The sequence below is a fragment of the Hippopotamus amphibius genome, chromosome 7 (assembly GCF_030028045.1).
Source record: "Hippopotamus amphibius kiboko isolate mHipAmp2 chromosome 7, mHipAmp2.hap2, whole genome shotgun sequence".
NCBI classification, from domain to species: Eukaryota; Metazoa; Chordata; class Mammalia; order Artiodactyla; family Hippopotamidae; genus Hippopotamus; species Hippopotamus amphibius.
Window position 1 is genome coordinate 127,160,794 of NC_080192.1, and position 24,107 is coordinate 127,184,900.

General features: G+C 37.0%; 1 protein-coding gene across 3 annotated transcripts in view; it reads right to left on the minus strand.

The window, feature by feature from the left end:
• The window catches only part of BABAM2 (BRISC and BRCA1 A complex member 2), a 407,317-nt gene that overhangs the window by 315,160 nt on the left and 68,050 nt on the right, over window positions 1-24,107 (minus strand). For all 3 annotated transcript variants that reach the window (XM_057743697.1, XM_057743696.1, XM_057743695.1), the window contains one exon: window positions 10,665-10,759. In XM_057743697.1, coding sequence (XP_057599680.1) covers window positions 10,665-10,759 — 95 coding nt within the window. The remainder of the gene's footprint in view (window positions 1-10,664; window positions 10,760-24,107) is intronic.

The following is a 24,107-nucleotide window of genomic DNA, read 5'->3' on the forward strand; positions in this document are numbered from 1 at the left end:
TGTAGGACAACTGACTTATGCTTCCAGATAGGACAGAGTGACTTTGTATAAACCAGCAGTCTCAGTAAGAACAACCAGAAAGCCAAACAGTTGAAGGTATTCGACGTCTGCTGAAACAATGAGAACTGGAGGGGCTGAGAATTCAGAAAGGAGAGAGCATCAGGGAGAGGTATCCCTGGGACATTTGCAAATTCTGGGCACAGGAGAGAGGCTGAGAAACCAGGCTTTGCACAGCACAAAATTGCTGCTGGACTCAGAAAAATCATCAGAACAGAGTCTTGAGAGACCTCAAACATGCAGCCAGTTCCCCTTAAGACATCTGATAAATTCTGGGGCAGCCCAAGGGCAAGAAGCTAAAAATTAAGCAACCACATCTGAAAAGCAGAGCAGAGTTATCAGCAGGCTTACAAGACAAAATTCAGAATAAGAGATCTGTCAGGGCAAAGATCCATGCTGTGTGGGTGTTCGAATAATTTGATAAATAACATGCTGTCTATTTTAAAATATTTTATTGGCCAAAGCACCTTAGAGTCTAAGAACATTGGCCACTCCAGACACTTGGTTAAAAACCCTAAAGAGCTCTACCCCAGGAACAGCAGTAAAGCAGAGGTAGACACACCCTTACCAAAGCCATTAATCAGCCTCAACCCAGCAGAGTCCCTGCCTGGATTAAGGTGATGGGTCAACAAATATCCGCCTATGAGAGGGGACGATGAACTTTCTCTCTAAGAGAAGGGAGCATCATCCGGAGCCTCTACTGTTTTTGAACTGGAATGTCTGACATTCACTCAAAACAATTAGAAACACCAAATACAGAACCATATGATTAATAAAGAAAAAAAAGCAGGCAAAACAAATAGACCCAAGAATATTCCAGATATGGGAATTGGTTCATAAGGATGTGAAAATAAATACAATTAATACCTACAAGAAAACGGATAAAACTATGGATGAAAAGATAAATTCACCAAAGAACTTACAGAAAAGCACCAAACGGAACTGCAGAATCCAAGAATATGTTACCTAAAATTAAGAGCTCATTAGGTAGGTTTAATAGCAAATTAGACACAGCAGAAAAAATAAGCTGGAAGGTAAGTGTGGCGTCACCTCGCTGTGCTGGTTATTCACCGACTGTCTCTCATCTCCCAAATCTACTCTTCTTTGTCCTCTTTATAAAACTGGAACTGGGCCCTGTAAACATGCTTCCTCTGTCAGCTGGTGCAATGTTCAGCTCATCAATAAAAAGTGATGGAGGGCCGGTGTAAGGCCTGACAGAAAGAGGAGCTTCTTATCCTGGCTCTAGTGTACTTTTCAGAGCTGTACCTACGGTGCAGCTGCCAGAGGCACACGGGAGACCCAGTAGTGCTCACCCTCCCGTCCATTTAACTGGCACCCAGCCCATTTCTACTCGCCAGCCCTGGCCTACCAGCACCCAGTAGGCTGCATACCAGTTCTGGCCTGCAGCACTCAAGTGAAGGTCTCCATCACCCAGGGGGCTGCAGCCACACCCTCTCCAATAAGGAGGTCAGAGTCTCAGCCTCGGGGGGTTGCGGGGAGACATGAGAAAAGGGTCTTCCCAGTTTGTTGCTGTTGGGGTATTCCTCCTCCACCCTCCTCAAATTACTCACATGGTTTCTGTCTCCTGACTGAACAGTGACTGATAAAATGGTCACGTTTCATTTTAAGTGTACCTAGTTTGTACTTTCAAGATGCTCTGTTTTTCTACAACTGTATTTTTAAAGACTTATTTATAACACATGCCTTCAAAATGATATGTGTGTATGCATGTGTATATATTAACAGTCCTCTCCTTAATCCTCTATACCACGTGAGCCATCGCGTCCACCCTTCAGTGTATACTCATCAGAAATGGCCACATATGTTCACTGAGACATGTAGAATATTCATAATAACATTATTCACAACAGCAAAAAAAAATGGAAATAATCCACACGCTGCTCAACACCAGAATGGATAAATGAACTGTGAGGTGCTCACACCATGCAACACTAAGCCATGAGCACACAACTACCACCACACGGGTGAAGCTCCCAACGGAATGCTGAGCGGAAGAAGTCAGACACACAAATACATGCTCTTTGATTCCATTTGTAGAAAGATCTGGAAGAGGCAAAACTAGTAATGGTGATAAAAGTCAGCATAGTGTTTACTCTTGGGCAAGGTGGTCCCAGTGATGGGGGAGGGCATGAGTGGGGCTTCCGGAGGCTGGATATGTTCTGTTTCTGCATCTGGGTGCTGCTTGCATGACGTGTTTACTTTCTATGTTTACATAGCCATCCCATGTAACCATCCTATGATTTGTACATTCTTCTGTAGGTATATTACTCTTCAAAATTATATAAAATGTGTATTATTTATAAACAACCAAATAACATGTTTTTAAGCCCCTGACACTTACTAACCTTGGCTGTGATAAAGTGTTCCTCCCACATGCGCCCCAGCACCCTGGGCGCGCTCCTCTCTTCCTGCTCATCTCACCCAAGACTGCGATTCTGTTCACTTCTTCGTCCTGAGCATTATGTCCAGCTTGAGGGCAAAAGATGAGTCTCTTACAAGCCTCAAATGAGGCATTAAATAGGTATTTGAAAAATGCAGAGCATTCTCTTGTATAATATGCTAATGGCTACGGCAATGAAAGTGTCCAGGAGCAGGAGCGCCACACACCTGGATGGCATCTTTCAACTGTGGGCCATGCAGTCTATCTCAGCTTACTGCTTTCTTCACATATATTTCAATTATCTTTTATGTACACAGGCTATGGACACTATTTTGCATGGAGACATTCAAAAGATGTCTTTCTTTAGGTAGCACAGAGAAGAGCAAGGGAGGAGGAGCGACAAGGTGTTAGTACCATACTCTTTAAACTACACTCATATTCCGCGAGCAGAAGTGAGCCAGTGAAGGAATTACACAACCAGTGGGTAGTACCTGCAGTAGCACTGGGTTCCCTACCCTGAAAATGCTTGTCCCAAACACAAAATCGTCATCACCTTCTTCAAACTAGGAAGTCAGATATCAGGGGTTTACAACCGTGCCTATAATTGCAACATGTTCTTCTCATTTAAACACATGATCCACCCTTCCTCCTTTATGCAATTCTATTTTAAATTGAAGTGAATTATCACTATTACTTCGGGGGAAAAGAATTTCACAATACCCTCTGAGGCAGCTGAACACACCACAGGGTGTTGCAAAAGCAAGGCTGAAAAAAATCACTGCTTCAGAGTTTCTGTTAATTGATTTTCATCCCCCAAATTTCTCAAAAATTGAATCTCTTTATTCCAGTTTAAATTTTTCATTTAAAACATTTTCTAGTCTTGGAAACCAAGTCCCTCAAGTGATTCAGAACCTTAAAGGCAAACTGTTCATCTAACAGATACACATGGTGCATCTCTACGTACCAGGTACTCTTCTATACATTAGGATACAGCAGTGCACAAAACAAATTCCATTGTCTCAAGAAGCTTCCAGTCCAGTGAATAAACAAAGGTGATCGTGTATCCCAGTTTGCCTGGGACTGTCCCATCTTAGCAGTGAACATACTAAATCCCAGAAAATCCCTCACTCCTGCACAAACAAGGGTAGTTGGTCACCTTAGCAAAAACAGATACCTAATAAATAAGCAGCCCAAAATTTATCAAATGGTGATAAAGTGCAATGAAGAAAATAAAGCAGGATAATGATGAGAAAGTAATGGGAGAGCATTGCTGCTATTTCGTATAGGGACGTCAGGACAGGCCTCTCTGATATAATGACATTCGAAGATAGGAGGAGAGCAAGCCATTCAGATAACTGGGAGAAGAAAGTTCCAGGCAGAAGGGAATGAAAATGCAAAATAGCAAATAAAAAGATTCTAAGGAGGTCCTTAGACTTTTTTGAGGAATACCAAGGAGGCCTGTGTGTCTAGAAAAGAGTGAGCAAGGAACAGAATGAAAGGAGAAGCAATTATAGAAGCTAGAGCAGACCTTTCACTTACAGTTCAGCATAAGTTCCAACTTCTTTCTGATGATTTTAATCCTGCAGTTCCAACCCATAATAACTTTCCCTTTTTCATTTTAATAGAGCCTCCATCCTAACTTATTGATTGTCCTCTCTTCTCATATGATATAATGTATGTGAAAACACAATGTAATTATCTCGCAGCACTTCTTGGTATCAAGTATTCCAACACTGAATTATATACCACCTATGGCCATTTGCTTTCATGTATCTACGTCTCCCTAAAATTTAGGCCTCCTTGAGGTCAAGTTCCATAGAATGCAGCGTTGGACACACAGTATGTAATCAATAAATACCCGCGGATGGGATTTTCCTCGATTTGTCTTTTGTTGATTTTTATGCTTTTTCATTAGTAAAGAATAAGTCAGCTTCTTAGTCACAATATAATGAAACAGTATGGCAAACACACAAGACAAAATAGAGTAAAAGCAAAGCCACTGACACATTAACTTATGTGGCAGGGACAGCTCTTTAACCAGCAGATGCTTAAGACTTGAGGCTCAGAGCAAAGGCGCAAACAACAAAAAGCTCTACAAATAACCACTCCAATCAAGAATCAACTCTTCGTAAGTGTCCTTGAAAAATATAAGCACAGATTAACTGGATGACTATGTTCTTGATGTATAAAAACTTCCCACCACCAGCCCCAAACCAAATTAACTGCTCCCTCTGCCACGTACTATGTTGTATTCACAGGATTTTCTCACATTGTCTATTAAATAAAGTAGTGTGTCTTCCCTGCTAACCAGCAAACACATCTAGAGCAGAGTTCAGGCTTTTTTTTTTCTGAAGCATTTTTTTTGTTGAAATAGCGATTTACAAATTGTGTTAATTTCTGCTGTACAGCAAAGTGACTCAGTTACACATATACATTCTTTTTAATATTCTTTTCCCTTATGATTTATCACAGGATATTAAATACAGTTCCCATTATACATCAGGACATTGTTGTTTATTCATCCTGTATATAACAGTTTGCATCTACTAATCCCAAACTCCTAATCCTTCCCTTCCCCCCACTCTCCCCTTGGCAACCAAAAGTCTGTTCTCTATGTATGTGAGTCTGTTTCTGTTCCGTAGATATGTTCATTTGTGTCATATTTTAGATTCCACATATAAGTGATATCATATGGTATTTGTCTTTCTCTTTCTGACTTGCTTCACTTAGTATGATAATCCCTAGGTCCATCCAAGTTGCTGCAAATGGTATTATTTCATTCTTTTTAATGGCTAAGTTATATATATATGCGTGTGTATATATATAATATATATATATATATATATATATATATATATATCTCACATCCTCTTTATCCATTCATCTGTTGAATGATATTTAGGTTGTTTCCACGTCTTGATTGTAAATAGTGCTGCTATGAATATACATGTGCACGTATCTTTTCAAATTACAGTTTTGTCTAGATATACGCCCAGGAGTGGGATTGCTGGACCATATGACAGAGTTCAGGCTTTATCGCCATACTTAGGCCTTAGGTCATAACTTTCCATTAATATTGCCTTACATGGTTTGGTGAATAAATTATTACCATATATAATGTAGAGCAATGGAGCAAATTTTTAAGAAATCTACTACAATTTATGAATGTTGATCTTAAATGAAGCTCCCAGAAATACTATAAGCTAATTGCAATACTGCTTCCATTTCTATCTTAGGAAACACTTTAAGTTCAGTTTCAGAGATAAATGGAAAAGCAATGTCGGTATTTTATAATCACATCTCAATACCAAAATATGTAATCACTCAGCTTCTGCAACAAACTGATTTACCTCAAAAAAGTAGAAAAAGATAAAGAACATAAGTCTGTAAAGAGATTTTTGCTCAACAGAAAGAAAAACTATGTTAAAAGTTAGAGCATTAAGGTTGCAGGATACAAGATCTATATACAAAAATCAATTATTTCTATAATATATAGCATCAATGTGAAACTGAAAATGAAGTTAAAAACAAGTCTACTTACAAAAAGAATAAAGGCCTTAGGAATAAATTTAACAAAATAAGTGTAAAACCTGCACTCTGAAAATTACAAAACATTATTGAAAGATATTAAAGACAGACTTAAAAATGGAAAGGCATTTCATGTTCCTGAATTAGAGGAGTTAATATTGTTAAAATGGCAATAATCTCCAGCTGGATACACAGATTAAACGCAAACTCTACCAAAATCCCAGCTGGATTCCTTGCAGAAACTGACAACCTGATCCTAAAATTAATATAGAAATGAGAGCGACCCAATAGTCAAAGCAATCTTGGAAAAGAAGAACAAAGTTTGAAAACTCATACTTCTCAATTTCAAAACTTATTACAAAGTCACAGCAAGCAAGACAGTGTGGTACTGGTATAAGGTTAAAATATGGATCAACATAATAGAATTGAGAGTTCAGAAATAAACCCCCACATTTATAGTCAACTGAGTTTAAGAATGCCAAAATAATTCAACAAGCAAAAAACAGTCTTTCCAATAAACTGTTGGAGCATCTGGATCTCCATTTGTAAAACAATAAAGTAAGGCCCTTACCTCATAATAAGAGCAAAAATTATTAAACTATTCAAGGAAAAAATAAGAGTAAGCTTTCATAAACTTGAACTAGGCAATGGTTTCTTAGGTCTGAAACCAGAAGCATAAACAACAAAAAAATAGACAAGTTGGACTTCATATTTTGTCCTTTGAGCAATACTATCTAGAAAGGGAAAAGATAATCCAGAGAATGGGAGAAAATTTTGTAAGTCACATATCTTGGTAATGGAATTGCACCCAGAATATATAAAGAATTCTTACACTTCAACAATAAAAAGACAAACAATCCAATTTAAAAATGGTCAAAGAAGGGGACTTCCCTGGTGGCACAGTGGTTAAGAATCTGCCTGCCAATGCACGGGACATGGGGTTGATCCCTGGTCTGGGAAGATCCCACATGTCATGGAGCAACTAAGCCCGTGTGCCACAACTACTGAACCCGTGTGCTGCAACTACTGAAGCCCGTGCGCCTAGAACCGGTGCTCTGCCACAAGAGAAGCTACCGCACTGAGAAGCCCACACACCGCAACAAAGAGCAGCCGCAACTAGAGAAAGCCCACACACAGCAACAAAGACCCAACACAGCCAAAAAATAAATAAAATTTTTAAAAATACAGATTAAAAATGGGCAAAGGATTTGAATAGACATTTCTCCAAAGAAGGTATATAAATGGCCAATTAACACACAAAAAGGTGAAAAACAGGGAAATGCAAACCAAAACCCACAAAGAGATAACCACTTTATACCCACTAGGTTGAATATAACATAAAGATATATAACAGCAAGTGTTGGTGAGAATGTGAAGAAACTGGAACACTTATACCCCACTGATAGGGATGTAAAATGGTACAGACCCTTTGGAAAATAGTCTGGGAGTTCCTCCAAAAAGTTAAACATAGTGTTACCATTTGACCCTGTAATTTCACTCCTACATATCCAAAAGAAATAAAAATGTCCACATAACAGCAGTATTTACAACAGCCAAAATGTGGAAACAACCCAAATGTCCATCTACTGACAATGTATAAATAAAATGTGGTAAATGTATAAAATGGAATATTACTTGGCAATAAAAAATGAAGTAGTGATACAAGTTATATTGAAAACAGTATGCTAAGTGAGAGAAGTCAGTCACAAAGTACCGTATATTGTATGACTCCATTTACATGAAATATCCACAGTAGGCAAATCCATAGACAGAATGTAGATGAGTTACTGCCCAGAGAGAACATGCGTGGGGGTGGGGGACAGGGACGTGACTGCTAATGGGTTTGGGGTTTCTTTTTGGGGTGATGACAATGTTCTAAATTTGACGGTGGTGACAGTAACACAACTCGGAATATACTAAAAACCACTGAATTATACACTTTAAATGGGTAAATTGTATGGCATATAAATTGTGTCTCAATAAAGCAGGTATTTTTAAAAAATCAGAGCTGTCCCCAAAACAGAAGATGATACCTCACTGGAAATAATGTAAGCAAATCGTCTTCTATTGGAGACATTACTGTAAAAGATGGATTCAACTAGTGGTTCCCAATAGCAGTTCACAGGCTAACATATAAAAATCACCCAGGGAATTTAACGACTCTGCGGCTCCCTAAAGCATCTAATTCAGTATGTCCAGTGAGGTCCAAAAATTTGTATTTTTAACAGACTTCCTAAATTATTCTAATGTACAGCCAGAAGTGGAAACAACTGTATCACTAAGATCCTAACTCAATAATTTGATGATTCGCTGGTATCTATGAGATACCTAGCTCTAGATCTGGTATCTATCTAGTATTTTCCATTCATCTGAGAATCTCAAAGTCCTTAATGGGATTCACCTTCCTAAATGAAGAGTCTGAGTTTAGAAAGAAGTGGCTTCATCAGTTGGATTAGAGTGCCTCATATACTTTCATTAACCTTCTGTGTATCCTATAAGCTACTTCAAATAATTTTTTGGAAAGAGACAGGGCACCCTCCAGAGCTGTGCAGACCTCACCCAGTTAGCGGAGGGTGTATCCTGCTTACTTATCTAGGCTTGCTCAGCTCACTGGTCCATGAAGAAGCACTGGGTAGCCGGCCTGAGGCCTTAGATTAACTATAGCTAAAGAGAGGTTCCCCTAGATTTGTAACCTTTCTTCTAGATATAGTGCTTTGATTTTTTTGGCTGTTCTTTTTCAGCTAATTTCTCAAAAACATTTATGATAACTTTACCCAAAACTAAATATCAGAAGATTGAAGTTATAATATCAACTCCAACACAACAATTTAATCTAGGTCAATTTCCTGAAAACTAAAACAGAAAAGTGGAAAAAGATAAAACTTTAGGTCCTTTCTAGCTTTTAAAGTCTATACTCTCAACAAAACAAATAAATAAGTAAATAAATAAACAGATAGAAAGATAAAGTCTATACTCTCACAGTCCTTGCCAATATTGAAGATGTACCTTGCAAGTTTTAAAGGCAATTCCAAAAAAAAGAAATTGCAAACATATATTTCTTATCCTTTCCATCATAGTGTTCCATCTTGCATCATCCTAAGCTCAAAGCCCCTTCCCCCCCGCCCCAGATTTTATAACAATCCTCAATTCTCTTCCTCAATCTCTTCTTAATCCATTATATTAATTACACTGCTGTTAGATAATTCTCCAAGTATCATTTCCTTCAATGGCTCTTAACCCAGCATTCAATGCATTCCACAATCTTATTCCAATTTATCTTTCTAACCTTTTCTAGACCTTCCTTATATTAAATTCACTCTTCAGCAAATCTGTCAAGTACCTTCTTCTACAATATATTATACATATCATTTGTTCATGTCATTCTCCCTACCTGAAATACTCTCTACCATACTCCCCACTTTCGTTCCACTCTTCAAGTATGAATACATGTCTCACCTATGTGACAAAGCCTTTTCTGACAAGCTTTTTGAAACTTCTGGAGCACTTAGCCTGTACTATATCTTTGGCACTTAGAATATGGAATCTTCCACTGGGCAGATTTAATACAGAGGAGATCAGTAGGGGTACTTCTGCCTTATTTTCTCCAGGAAAGGCCTTCAACTTCAATATGGGGTGAATTTGTAACACAAAGCAGCTAAAGGGATCATACTTAAACTACAATTTTTTAAAAAATCAACTAAACTCACAGTTTATGTGTAATTATTAGAAATTTTGCAACAAACCCATCCTACTCTTGCCAACTGTATTTTTACGGCTGTGTTCCAAATTTTAAGATAACTCTTTAGGTTTGGGTGAATACTTCCTATTTAATACTTCCCTTTTTAAAAACGGAGGGGGCACAAGATTTCAAAGCAAGTCCTCAAACTTTTAATTACAAAACTTCAATGAGACAAAGAAAATTTCCAAAACACAAAACTAAGAACATGGTTTCTGAACAATAATAGAACTTCTTACGGTACAGGCATCACAGTAAAATCTAACTTGAGAAAGAGAGGGACATTTTATCTGGTCAGATCTTTTAAACAAAATGGCACATGTTTTTCTCCACCAGCCATGAAAAACACACTTTTTATACAAACTGCATGTGCTCTGACAAGTTCTACCACCCCTCTCTCTGCTTTAAATCCAGAAACATTTTACTTCAACTGCAAAGTTTTTGGTCTTGCTTAATTAAGCATACTTAATCTGGTCTTTACCCTTCTGATAATAATACTGAGATAATGCAGATACAAGTCAAATTTGCCACTTTCACTTCTATACAAAAAAAGGCCTCTTGAAGAGCCAAGAAACACTCCCCTAACAAGCCCTGTGATGAAGTGTTAGTAAACATTAGAAAACTGATTGCAGGCCTGAAATATTAAAACAAAGAAAATGTTTTCAACATGTCTCCTTCAGCTGAAGTAAACATATTTTAACTAACATGCTAGAGACTTTCATTAACTCAAAAGAGTCTAAAAGTAAAACTGCAAGGAAAAAAATCTCTTATTTAAACTATTTTGGCACAGAATGAGTTATACTTACGTCGTAGGACAGAGAAAAAAAAGGGGTGCAAAAAATCCATATGTTCAGCAAATGTATCTGTTAAAGAACTGTCAAAAGCTAACTTTATTTTCCTTTCAACAAATAAAGATCATCCAGGCCTGCCTGCAGTACTCACATGCAGAGCCGAGGGGTCTGGCAGGAACTCAGCATCTTCTCCAAAGATAAAGTCCGGAGGCAGCTCTGGGTATTGGGCGTTGAAAATGATATCCCCTGAAATAAAAGAAAATGTCAGGCCCTTCTTATTTCCTTGCAAATGTATGAATCATCTGAGAACTGCATCAGAAAAACTTCTAAAAGAAGTTTATATTAGTTGAACAATAATACTGAAAAGCACTTCCATTCAGAAACAGAAGAACAGATATCTTCTTTTAAATTAACATCTACAAAGTGCAGTCAAAGAGTGTTACCTTCTAATACACTATAAATATAAATACCCATGTTGAAAGGTAAAAGCAACCACATCCAAAGTACATGCAGATTTTAACAGGAAACATTACTGTCCAATCACCGCCTGCTAATTAATAAGCCTTTATCAAGGACCGATTCTCTAAAGATAAAGTCCTTGCCTTGAAGAAATTAAACATACAAACCTTTGGTATAATGGAAGGAACGCTTGGCTTGGAATCCAAAAAGTCAGGTTTATATCCACAAGATCTCCTAATTATATAGTAGTTCAAGTCATCTTGGGCAAGTTTTAACTCCTTTAGTGTTCAGTTTCCTCATCAGTAGAAAGGGGATATAATAGTACTGATATCACAGATTTGTTGTGATGGTAAAAAGAGAGAGCATGCCTAGCTAGGTGTCTGGCATATCGTAAGCACTCAACAAGTCACAGAGGAGTACTACTGTCGTTATTACTAGTATTATACTGAAGCATAAGACAAATTACAAAAGCTCTGCAGCAAATTTGTGCTGTAAGTTCTATTCTCTGTTCCTCTCCTTTCTTCTTCTTTAGCTTCCTTTTTTTTCCCCTCTGTTCACCCCAAGAATCAGTTCTTATCAAGCAGATTAGTATATCCATAATTTAACACCAATAAGTAGATTAGTATATCCATAATTTAACACACACGTTGGCTTCTAGTATATAAGAGTGTGTATACTTGTATACGTGCACACAGCCTCCGTACCCATGCACACACAGTGTTATATCAGTCCAATCATTTTTACTGTTCAAACAACAGTATCTTCATAGTGACGTCTAATTTAAACATTCAGACTTCAGTTTTCACTTGAGCCTTTCTATCCCTGTGTACCATGTATTTCAACTTGAAATTCAGCAAGTCTAAAAACATGCTCATGGCTATCCCCTTTCTCACTCTTCTCTTCCCCTGAATGACTTCCCTGTTTCTAGGGATGGCACTGCGATTCCTTAATCACCCATGCTGAAACTTAAATGTCATCTTTGACTTCACCCACACGCTTTATACTCTTAGAAAACAAGGCATCTCAATTTTTCCTCCAAAATGTTTCTCATATGGATATTTCCTACTGCTAACAGCTCAACCCAGGCCCAGATGATTTAGTCCATACATTTATGCACCCAAAGAACAAATATTTGAACTCTCCCCTAGGCACTATGCTGGACATGACAGATCAAACAAAGAACTGTGTTCTTAAAGACTCAACAGACTAGAAGAATTATTACCATACCCTCTGAAATGGTCTCCCAATACCTCCAGCCCGTAAAACATACTATAAGGTAAATCTTCTTAAAGTACTGCTTTGCCCAAAAATGTCCTAGCTCAAAATTTTCAATGGTTCTCTAATGCCAAATGGAGAAAGAGAAAACTTTTCAAACTGGCATTTAAGGCCTCCAAAACACTATGTTCCTTATTTATCCATCCTTCTATCTATCTACAAGCCAATACTAATTTTCTGTTCCGATCAACATGAGCCTCTCACTGACCTCCAAACTATGACACCTAATTGAAATGCTCTTCCCCCTTGCTCAGTTCTTATTCATCCTGTACAAGCCGTCTTAATCATCTTCTCTTGCATGCAGTGTTCCCTACTAAATTCAGTACACACTGATCGTTGTTACTTCTGAAATTCAACAATACTGATTGGTTATGCCATTCAGTGAATATTTAACTGTAGTCTTATACTGGTTTCATGGTTCCATTAATTATAAAAATAATAAGCACACAGTACATGTGAGGCACTATGATACACACCATGTCAATACAAAGATGGTTATCCTCAAGGAACTTACATTTAGTGAGGGGGACAGAACATATACACTGAAGCACAAATACACAGCAGTACAAAGTAAGTACATATACTTGATCTTCCTAAATATCCTGTAAGCATTCAGAGAATAACATGCTCTTATATTTATTTCATGTCTCAGACAGGGCAGAGTACAATACATACAGAATATATTCAAGAAATGCTCAACATATGAAAGAAATTCTATTCTCTGAATTGGATATCTAAGTCCTGACAAAATCTATAGTAAAGAATAGAGGAGAGTTACTTCCACCACTTTCCACAGGGAATAACTCTGAACAGGAAAATACAGCCTTCAGAAGTTGGGTGTGGAATTAAATTATCAAAAGTAGTACAATCACTACCTCTCCTTCACCCTACCACTGTAATTATCTCTGATTTTTAACTATATCTATTACAAATTACAAACCTCCTTCAAATGTGCTAACTACATATAAAGCATTAACCCAAGCCAAGACTAAGAGGCAAAGACAATATGAATGTCCTGATTACTCATTCTTACTCAACTATACCCATAAGTTAACAGAACAGAGGCATTCAAGTTTTGGAAAAAGCCAAGCTAGAATCTACTCTGCCTTGATGTTCAAAAAATAAATAGCATGCTAAATTCCAATAGAAGAAATTTTATTATTTTTGTTACTACAGGAGGAAACAAAGCTGGATTTTCAAGTTCTCAAAGGAGCTTTGTCAGTAATACATATTTCCAAATCACTAAATATTAGAAATCTGATCCAAGCATATCTACTCTTGCCAATTCTATTCAACATCATACTGGAGGTTCTAGCCAGGGCAATTAGGCAAGAAAAAGAAATGAATGGCATCTAAATTGGAAAGAAAAAGTAAACATCTCTATCTACAGATGGCATGATCTTGCATATAGAAAACCCTAAGGAATTCATACACACACACACACACACACACACACACACACTATAAAAAGTAATAAACAAGTTTCACAAGGTTGCAAGATACATGATAGATGTATAAAATCAATTGTTTTTCTGTACACTACCAACAAACAATCCAAATGTGAAGTTAAGAATATAACTCCATTTACAACAATACCAAAAAGAATGAAATACTTAGGAATAAACTTAACGAAAGAAGTGTTAAGACTCATACTCTGAAAACTACAAAACGTTGAAAGACTTAGAAGAAGGCCTACATATATGAGAGATGAACATCTCATGTTCATAGATCAGAAGATTTCATGTTGTTAAGATGGCCAGAAGACTTAATATTGTTAAGATGGCAATACTACCTAAATTAATCTACAGATTTCATGCAAGCCTGCTGGCTTTTATGGTTTTGTTTTGTTTTTTTCTTTTTTCAGGAATTGACAAACCAATTCTAAAAATCATATGGAAATGCAAGGGATCCAGCATGGCCAAAAAGTAATCCTGAAAAAGAGCAAAGTGGAAGACTCACACTTCCCCATTTCAAAACTTATTACAAAGCCACAGCAATCAAGACAATGTGGTAACGACATAAGGACAGACATACAGATCAATGGAACAGGATTCAGAGTCTGGAAATAAATTTTCATATTTATAGTCAACTGTTTTTTGGCAAGGGTGCCAAGACAATTCAGTGGGGCAAAAAGAGTTTTTCACCATTTGACACCCATAAGAATGACTACTAAAGAAAAAAAAAAAAGAGAGAGAGAAAGAGAGAGAATATAACAAGTGTTGGCAAGGCTGTGGCGAAACTAGGACCCCTATGCACCATTGGTGGGGATGTAAAATGATGCAGCTGCTATGGAAAAGAATATGGCCTCAAATATTTAAAAATAGAATTACCATATGATCCAGCAATTCCACTATGAGTATTTACTCAAAAGAAGTGAAATCACTGAAATCACTGTTAGTGTCTCAAGCAAATATTTTTACACTCAAGTTCACAGCAGCATGATTCACAACAGACTGACGGAAACAATCCAAGTGTCCATCAACAGATGAAGGGATAAACAAAATGCTGTGTACAAATACAATGGAATATTACTCAGCTTTTAAAAAGGACATTCTGACACATGGTATAATATGGATGAACACTGAGGATGTTATGGTAAGTGAAATAAGCCAGTCATCAAAAAACCAAATACTGTACAAGCTCACTCATGAGGTACCCAAAGTAGGCAAATTCACAGAGGCAGAAAGGAGAATGGTGGTTGGCAGGAGCTGGGGAAAGGGGAGAATGGGCAGCTGTTTAATGGGTATAAAGTTTCAGTTTTGTAAGACGAAAAGAGTTATGGAGATTGCACAACAATGTGAATGTACTTAACTGCTGAAATGTTTACATTCTATATATTTTACATAATTTTTTAAAAATTTAAATAAAAGAGTCTGCTATAGTCTCCCTTTCAAATCCATATGTTGAAACCTAATACCCAGTATGATGGTATTTGTAGGTGGGCCTTCATGGGTGATTAAGTCATAAGGGGAGAGCCCTCAGGAATGGGATTAGCGCCCTTATAAAAAAGACCCAAGAGAACTCTCTTCCCCCTTCTGCCGTGTGAGGTTACAATGAAAAGACAGACTGTCTACGAACCAGGAAGAAGACCCTCACCACTGATTCTGCCAGCACCTTCATCTCAGGCTTCCCAGCCTCCAGAACTGTGAAAAATAAACATTCGTTGTTTAAGTCACCCAATATATGGTAAGCAGCCTGAACAGACCAAGACAGAGTCTTTTCAACAAATGGTGCTGGGACAATTGGATAGCCACATGCAAAAGAATGAATTTGAGTCTCAACTCATACTATACACAAAAATTAACTCAAATGGATTAAAGACCTAAGCGTGAGAGCAAAAACTATAAAAATCTTCAAAGAAAACATAAGAGTTAAGTCTTCTTAACTAGGCAATGTTTTCTTAAATCATAAACCAAAAGCACAAGCAACAAAAGTAGGTAAACTGGACTTCATAAAAATTTAAAACTTTTTTCCTTCAAAGGACAATATCTAGAAAGTGAAAAGACAACCCACAGAATGGGAGAAAATATAGAAGTTGGCAAATCACACATCTGATAAAGGACTTGTACCCAGAATATAAAGAACTCTTCTACTTCAATAATAAAAAGGCAAATAACCCAATTTAAAAATGAGTAAAGGGTTTGAATAGACATTTCTCCAAAGAAGGTACAAAAATGGTCGAAAAGCATATGAAAAGATGCTCAACATTATTAGTCACTAAGGAAACGAAAATCAAAACCACAACGAGATACCACTTCAGACCCACTATGATGGCTACAATCAAAATGACAAATAATGACAAGTGTTGGTGAGGCTGTGGAGAAATCGGAACCCTTATATACTACTGGTGAGATATAAAATGGTGCCACCACTTTGGAAAATAGTTTGGCAATTCCTCAAAATGCTAAACAGAGTTATGTCATGACAAACATACTGTTATGTCATGCGCCACCAAGGTATATACTCCTAGGTACATACCCAAGAAAAATGAAAACACGTCCACACAAAAACTTGCACATGAATGTTTGTAGCAGCATTATTCACAATAGCCAAAAAGTAGAAACAACCCAATGTTCATTAACTGATAAATGGATAAATAAAATGTGGTATATACACATAATAGAATATTATCCAACTATGAAAAAAAGGAATAAGCACTGATACATACTACAATGTAGGTAAACCTTGAAAACTTTATGCTGAGTGAAAACAGGCGGACACAAAAGGCCATATATTGTATGATTATTGTATAATTCCGCTTCTATGAAATGTCCAGAATATGTAAATCCGTGGAGACAGAAAGTAGATTAATGGCTGCCAGGCGCCTGGAAAGGGTGGAATGGGGAGTTACTGCTAACGAGTATAAAGTTTCTTTTTGTGGAGATGAAAATGTTCTGGAATTCGTGTTGATGGTTGCATAACTTCATGAATGTATTAAAAATCACTGAATTGTATATACTTCAAAGGGTGAACTGCATGGTATGTGAATTATATCTCAATAAAGCCATTGTTTTTTTAATCTGATACAAAAATTCATCCCACTGTAATCCAAACTTAAATACATATAAATTAGAAAGTGTTTACTCAATGGTTATGAGTAAATTATTTTTTATAAATAAAATCATCTTGAAAATGCAATCAGAGAGTTCTCCATTTAAAGAAACTCTGTAATGAGTCCTTTTTAAAGGCAAAGAATGTTTTTATAAGATGAACACTTACAGGGACTTCCCTGGTGGCACACTGGTTAAGAATCCTCCTGCCAATGCAGGGGACAGGGGTTCGAGCCCTGGTCCGGGAAGATCCCACATGCCATGGAGCAACTAAGCCTGTGCACCACAACTACTAAGCTTGTGCTCTGGAGCCCTCGAGCCACACCTACTGAGTCCATGTGCCTCAACTACTGAAGCCCGTGTGCCTAGAGCCTGTGCTCCGCAACAAGAGAAGCCACTGTAGTGTGAAGCCTGCGCACAGCAATGAAGAGTAGCCTTTGCTGTCTGCAAGTAGAAAAAGCCCATGTGTGGCAACGAAGACCCAATGCAGCCAAAAAATAAATAAGTAAATAAAATAAAGTATCAAAACTTAAAAAAAAAAAGATATATAAGATGAACACTTACAAAAATCTTTATTTTTCAGGAAGTTCCCTAAGTGGGCCCTTTTAAAGGAGAGTACTGGGGAGTGTTAATTTTTTTTTAATTTTAATTGATTTAAAAAAATTTTTAAAGCTGCCAAAATTATTTAAACGTACAATAAATTTTTTAAAGGAAACAACATATACCAATTATTACACCAGCAACTGAAAGAATCCTCTTGGAGAGAAAGAAAGAGAGAGATAACCATATTACACATAGTAAAAATATTACACAAGTAATTTTCAAAACAAAGAGACAAATTTAAATATCCTTTAGAATCTCATACTCTTACATTTCAGAATTCCTCAAACTCTTACCTTCAGCCTCAAAGAACTCCTAAAACACTTCACCTTAATATTCTATAGCCTCTTTGGAATAAAATGTGGCATTGTTTTCTTGCTGGGAGCACAGTCAGTAAATCAGTCAAGAACATTTATTAAAAACCCACCATGCACAGATGCACATATTGGACACCTGGGGAGTTATATAGGAAGTCGAAAACATAGTCCCTGACCTCGAGGCAGAAACGGTGGAGAAAGGACCAACACAAATCATGGAGAAGCGCAATAACATCGCATTTCCTTTATTTCACCCTGGAGAAGATGATATGAACACAGAGTACAGATCACTTGGCTACTGCTTACTCCAACTTTTCATTAAAAGGAAGAGCAGGCAAGAGAACAAAGAAATAAAAATAGGATCAGAGGTGATATAAGGTGAGGCTAAAAAGAAAGTAAAGAAACAAAACACCCAGAATGGCTAGAAGTATAACAAACACCCAACAACAAAATGGCAGTTTCAAGTCTTCTTTTTCATGACTCCCTGAAAATTGACAGACTACTACTGTAGGATCAATGGCGCAGAAAACTTTCTCTTTGAAAATACACATCTACAGTTCTTCACAGAAATCACAATTGGTGCAAGAAAGTTTTTATTTTCATGTTTGTGCCTTGGCAGCTGACACTCTTTAGAACATGTCAGCACCATCTCAGGAAGGTCCAAACACCAGAGCTGCAGAGTGGACCACATGTCCTGCTCCCCAGTTAAAAAAGGAACACAGCTTGTCCACAAGCTCCTTTCCTCATTCTTACCAATGAACAGTATCGTGCTATTCTGTCTATCTTAAAGCTTAAATAACTGCCAGGAAAACACAGTTTCAAAGAAACAATTCGAATGGTGAATAACTGGTATTCTGCCAATGACAGAAGAATTATTCCTATCAGTGGCTACATTCGATGATTATTTACTGAAACTCCCAACTATGGGCAGGAAGGGGCAGATGAGTGTCTTATGGAAATGCCAGGCTGAAGGAGATTTTCAAGGGAAAGGCAGGTTTAAGCAACACTTTTACAAAAGATTTTGGAGAGGTAACTTATTTCCAAGAGTTAGTTCTAACTCTTGAGAATGTTTCCTTACACTGAAATTTAATCTATCTTTCTTCGAAAATTTCATCGCTCTTTCTCTGAAAATTTCATCTACTGGTTCTTAGGAATTTATGGAACAAGTGTAGTTTCACTTTAATATCACAGCCCTTCAATTATCTGCAGACAGTTCTTGTGACCTCTCTTTCAACCCCACCATGAGTCACCTCTTGACCAGGCTAAATATCCCAGTTTCTTTCACTATTCCTCTTATGACTTGGTCTCCATTTCCTTTATCACCATCTCCTCTCTCTTCTCTGCACGTGTACCAGTCTGTCTACAGTATTCTTAGAGGGTAATACCCAGAACCAAACACAAGATTCCAGATGTGCTCTCAGAATCAAGTAAAAAAAATCCATGCCTTCATTTTAGATACTAAACTTCTATTGATAAATACCACTGCAAACTGAAATAGCTTTTTCGGCAGCCATATCGATGTGAGCTCATATTACGCTTCCTATCAACTAAAAGCCCCCAAATTTTACATATGCACTAATGTTAAGCCATATATCCCTCACTCTTAATTTGGACAACTGGATTTTGGAAGCCATTTCAGGATTTTAAATTTACCCCTATTACATTTCAATCTTAGATTTACCTCTCTATTTACAACCCATCATATCCTTAGGTTCTACTCCAATTTGGGGCTGGCACCCCCAGTTTCAAATTATACACAGACTGGCTAACCATGCTTCTGGAAAACTCCTTCTCTGGCAGCCACAGTTCAATTATCAGTATCTCTTGGGTGCAATCATTCAAGCAATAATATTTACCCTAAAATACTATGAACCTGAACATTCATCACAAGGATATCATAAAGAAACTTATCAAGTGCCTCAAAGATACACTGTGTTTTCCCCACAAATTCAGAGATACCTCCAATGAGTCCATCATACAGCACATTTCTTATCTTAAGAGGTAAAATTTATTTTCCTATATTAAGAAAAAGAGACTATAAAGAATTATATCTGAGTTGTTATAATTTGCATGAAACAGGCCCTCAAAAAAATATCTGTAGAGGACAGGATGAAAGTGGAGGCAGATTAAATCGAGATCATTTAAATTTCCCTCCTTTCCTTGTAAGACTTCCTTCTACCAGATTACCTGTCTCTAGACCGAGACCACAACTACTCCTTCTTTGCATTTCCAGTATGTAAACTGTGCTATGCAACAGAAATATAACACAAGTGATATACATAGTTTTAAAGTTATTAGTAGCCACATGAAAAGAGTAAAAAGAAAGGATGAAATCAAATTTTTAACTATTTTTTAAAATTTTATTATATACAGTAAAATTTACCTTTTTGTGTACAATTAAATAAGTTTCATCATACATGTAGATTCACATGCAGAGATTTGTATACACACTAATTAGATATATAAGCAGCTCATGCAGCTCAATATCAGAAAAACAAACAATCCAATCCAAAAATGGGTAGAAGACCTAAACAGACATTTCTCCAAAGAAGACATACAGATGGCCAACAAACACATGAAAAGATGCTCAACGTCACTAATCGTTAGAGAAATGCAAATCAAAACTACAATGAGGTTATCACCTCACACCAGTCAGATTGGCCATCATCAAAAAATCTAGGAACAATAAATGCTGGAGTGGCTGTGGAAAAAGGGAACTCTCCTGCACTGTTGGTGGGAACGTAAGTTGGTATAGCCACTATGGAAAACAGTTTGGAGGTTCCTTAAAAAACTAAAAATAGAACTACCATATGACCCAGCAATCCCACTACTGGGCATATACCTGGAGAAAAACCACAATTCAAAAAGATACATGTACCACAATGTTCACTGCAGCATTATTTACAATAGGCAGGACATGGAAGCAACCTAAATGCCCATCAACAGATGAATGGATAAAGAAGATGTGGCACATATATACAATGGAATATTACTTGGCAATAAAAAGGAATGAAATTGAGTTATCTGTAGTGAGGCAGATGGACCTAGAGTCTGTCATACAGAGTGAAGTAAGTCAGAAAGAGAAGAACAAATACTGTATGCTAACATATATACAGAATCTAAAAAAATGGTATTGATGAACTCAGTAGCAGAGGAAGAATAAAAATGCAGAGGTAGAGAACAGACTTGAGAACATGGGGAGGTGCGGAAGGAGAAGCTGGAACAAAGTGAAAAAGTAGTATTGACATTTATATACTAGCAAATGTAAAATAGATAGCTAGTAGGAAACAACTGCCTAACACAGGGAGATCAACTTGATGATTGCTGATGACCTAGATAGGTGGGATAGGGAGGGGGGGAGGGATGCTCGGGAGGGAGTTTCAAGAGGGAGGGGATATGGGGATATATGTATAAATACAGCTGATTCGCTTTGTTGTAAAGCGGAAACTGGCACAACAGTGTAAAGCTATTATACTCCAATAAAGATCAAAAAAAAAAAAGACAACATCGTCTAAATAAAAGAGAATCCACACTTATTTTCAATGGTTAAAAAAAAAAAAGAGAAAAGAAACACACTAATTAGGATACAGAACAATTCTATCACCCTCCAATATTTCCTCATGCTATGCCTTCATAGTTAAATCTTCCCACCATCCCTTATCCCTCTGATCTGTTCTCTGTCCCTTCAGTTTCACATTTTCCAGAATGCCATATTTGGAATTACATAGTAAGATATTTAAGATCCAGCCAAATGTACTCATACATTTAAATGCACATACGACTAGTCTTTTCCTTTCCTTGGCCAACTAGTGTTTCATTGTATGGATGTACCACAGTATGTTTATCCATTTACCCAATGAAGGACATCTGGGTTACTTCCAGTCTTATATGCTGCTACAAACATCCATGTACAGGTTTTTGTGTGAATACAAAATTTCTATCTCTAGAGAAATTATTATCATTTCTAGTAAATACTTAGGAGTGGAATCGTTACGCCATACGAAAAAGTGTATTTGTAACCTTAAAACAAATTGCCAAACTCTTTTCCAGAATGGCTGTTTCATTTAATAGTTACACAAACAATGCATAAGAGTTCCAACTGGATACACATTCTCACCAAACTGATGTGGTCAGTTTGTTGCTCTCATTGCCCTTGTTGTTTTCAGTCCTTGTAACAAGTATGTCATGACATCTCATTACGGTTTTAATTTACATTTCCCTAATGACTAAGGAGTATTTTTTACATGCTTATTTGCTATCTATATATCTTCTTTGGTAGAGTGTCTGTTCAAATCTACTGCCCATTGCTTTGTATTCAGTTTGTTTTGTTATTATTGTCTTTTGAGACCCCTTAATTGTTCTTGAAATCTGTCCTGTTACATATGTGATTTACAAATATTTTCTCCCACTGTGTCTTATCTTTTCACTTTATCTCTTCCTTTCCAACCTGCATGCCTTTTATTTCTTTTTCTTGCCTTACTACTCTGTCTACAACTTCCAGTATAAAGTTATACAGGAGGTGTGAAAGTGAACATCCTTTGCTTGTTCTCAATCTTAGGAGGAAAGCATTTAGTCTTTAACTATGTATGATGTTAGCTGTAGGTTTTGTGTAGATGTCTTTTATCAGGTTCAGGTTGAGGAAATTCCCTTCTATTCCTTCTATTCCTTTTATCATGAACAGGTTTTGAATTTGGTTCAATGTTTTTTTCTGCATCTATTGATATGATTATATAGTTTATCCTGTATTAGTCTATAAATAATGAGAATAACATTGATTGATTTTCAAATGTTGAATGCATTATTTATTCCTAGGATAAAGCCCACCTGGTCGTGATATATCTTGTTTTTCCACTAGACTCAATCCGCTGATATTTTTTGAAGCGTTGCTTCTCCCTTCAAATGATGGATACTGGCCTAAACTTTGTTTTGTTTTGTTTTCCTTGTGCTTTCTTTAACTGGTTTTGATATCAGGAGAATGTGGCCTTATAAAATGAGCTGGTAAATTTTGTGTCCACTTCAATTTCTGGAAGAGACCGTGTATAACTGGTGCTATTTCTTCCTTAAATGTTTAGTAGAATTCGCCTGAGACAATCTGGACCTGGAGTTTTATTTCTGAAAGATTGCTTCTTTTAAACAATGAATTCAATTGTTTTAACAGATATAAGATTATTCAGATTATCTATTTATTCTCTAGAGACTTTCAATAATTTATGTCTTTCAAGGAATTTGTTCATTTCATTTAAGTTGTCAAATGAGTTGATATAAAGTTAGGTTCAGACTGAAAGTCCTAAACTATGTAGTGTGGACTTGGTTCAAATGTCGGTAGAGTTTTCAAAGCCTTTTAACGTTATCCTGGTTTTCGCCAAGTGTATGTTACCCAGAGACTAGTCGGGGACCTGGGCAAGAGGCTATACTACCGTTCAATTCTCAAAGCCTTTGCTATATTGATTCTGTCCAATTCCATACATGCACCTCAAGGATAAGCCTAAGATTCCATACACAAACTAAAGGATGCTTTTCTCCAGCTCCCTCCTCTCCATGATTTCCCTCTATATTCTTCGACTCCCAGGGGTGCCTTTTCCTGGTGTTCTGTCTAGAAAGCGGGAGTTTTAGCCTCCCCACATTCTTGTGTACTTTCCATGACTGTGTCAACCTAAAGGTGAAGCAGGAAAAGAAAAGGGTTAGAGAGGCTGCTGCAGGAGTCCAATTTCCTCACTGGAGCTTACCTGAGTTAGGGCCAGGAGAGTTTAAAAAGCTCCACTCTAAAGCACATACACCCGCCCCCACATTTTGATCTTCTGACCCAAGAGAAAGGGTTCTCCTTGGAGCTTCTTCTGTCCATGCCCACTTCATAGTTCCAGGATCCAGGGTACTCTAGGGTCTAAACCAGGAGACAGGAAAGGAAAAAACCAGGAAACTAACCTCTAACCTCTATATGGGCCATTCTTCGAGTTTTGATCTCTCTTCTTAATATATCTGCTCTTATTTTTTTTCTGAGTCCTCAGGTAGTTGCTATTTATATTCTTTAGGTGCTATAATTGTTTTTAATTGTAACCACTGAGAGAAAGAGAGTGGAGAATATTTACGCCTTCTTATCTGGAACTGATAATTAATCTTAATAAATAAATATTTGAAAAATAACCATAAATAAAATAATTAAGTAAAATTAATCTTAATATATTTATTAGTCAATAGATACAAAATAGTACCATTTCAACATGTAATCAATATAAAGGTAACTAGTGAGATACTCTATATTAACCTTTTTTTAAAAGTTTTTTGTCTTTTGTTTTTTGTTTGGTTGCATTGGGTCTTCGTTGCTGCACGCAGGCTTTCTCTTGTTGCAGCAAGCAGGAGCTACTCTTCGTTGCGGTGCATGGGCTTCTCAGTGCG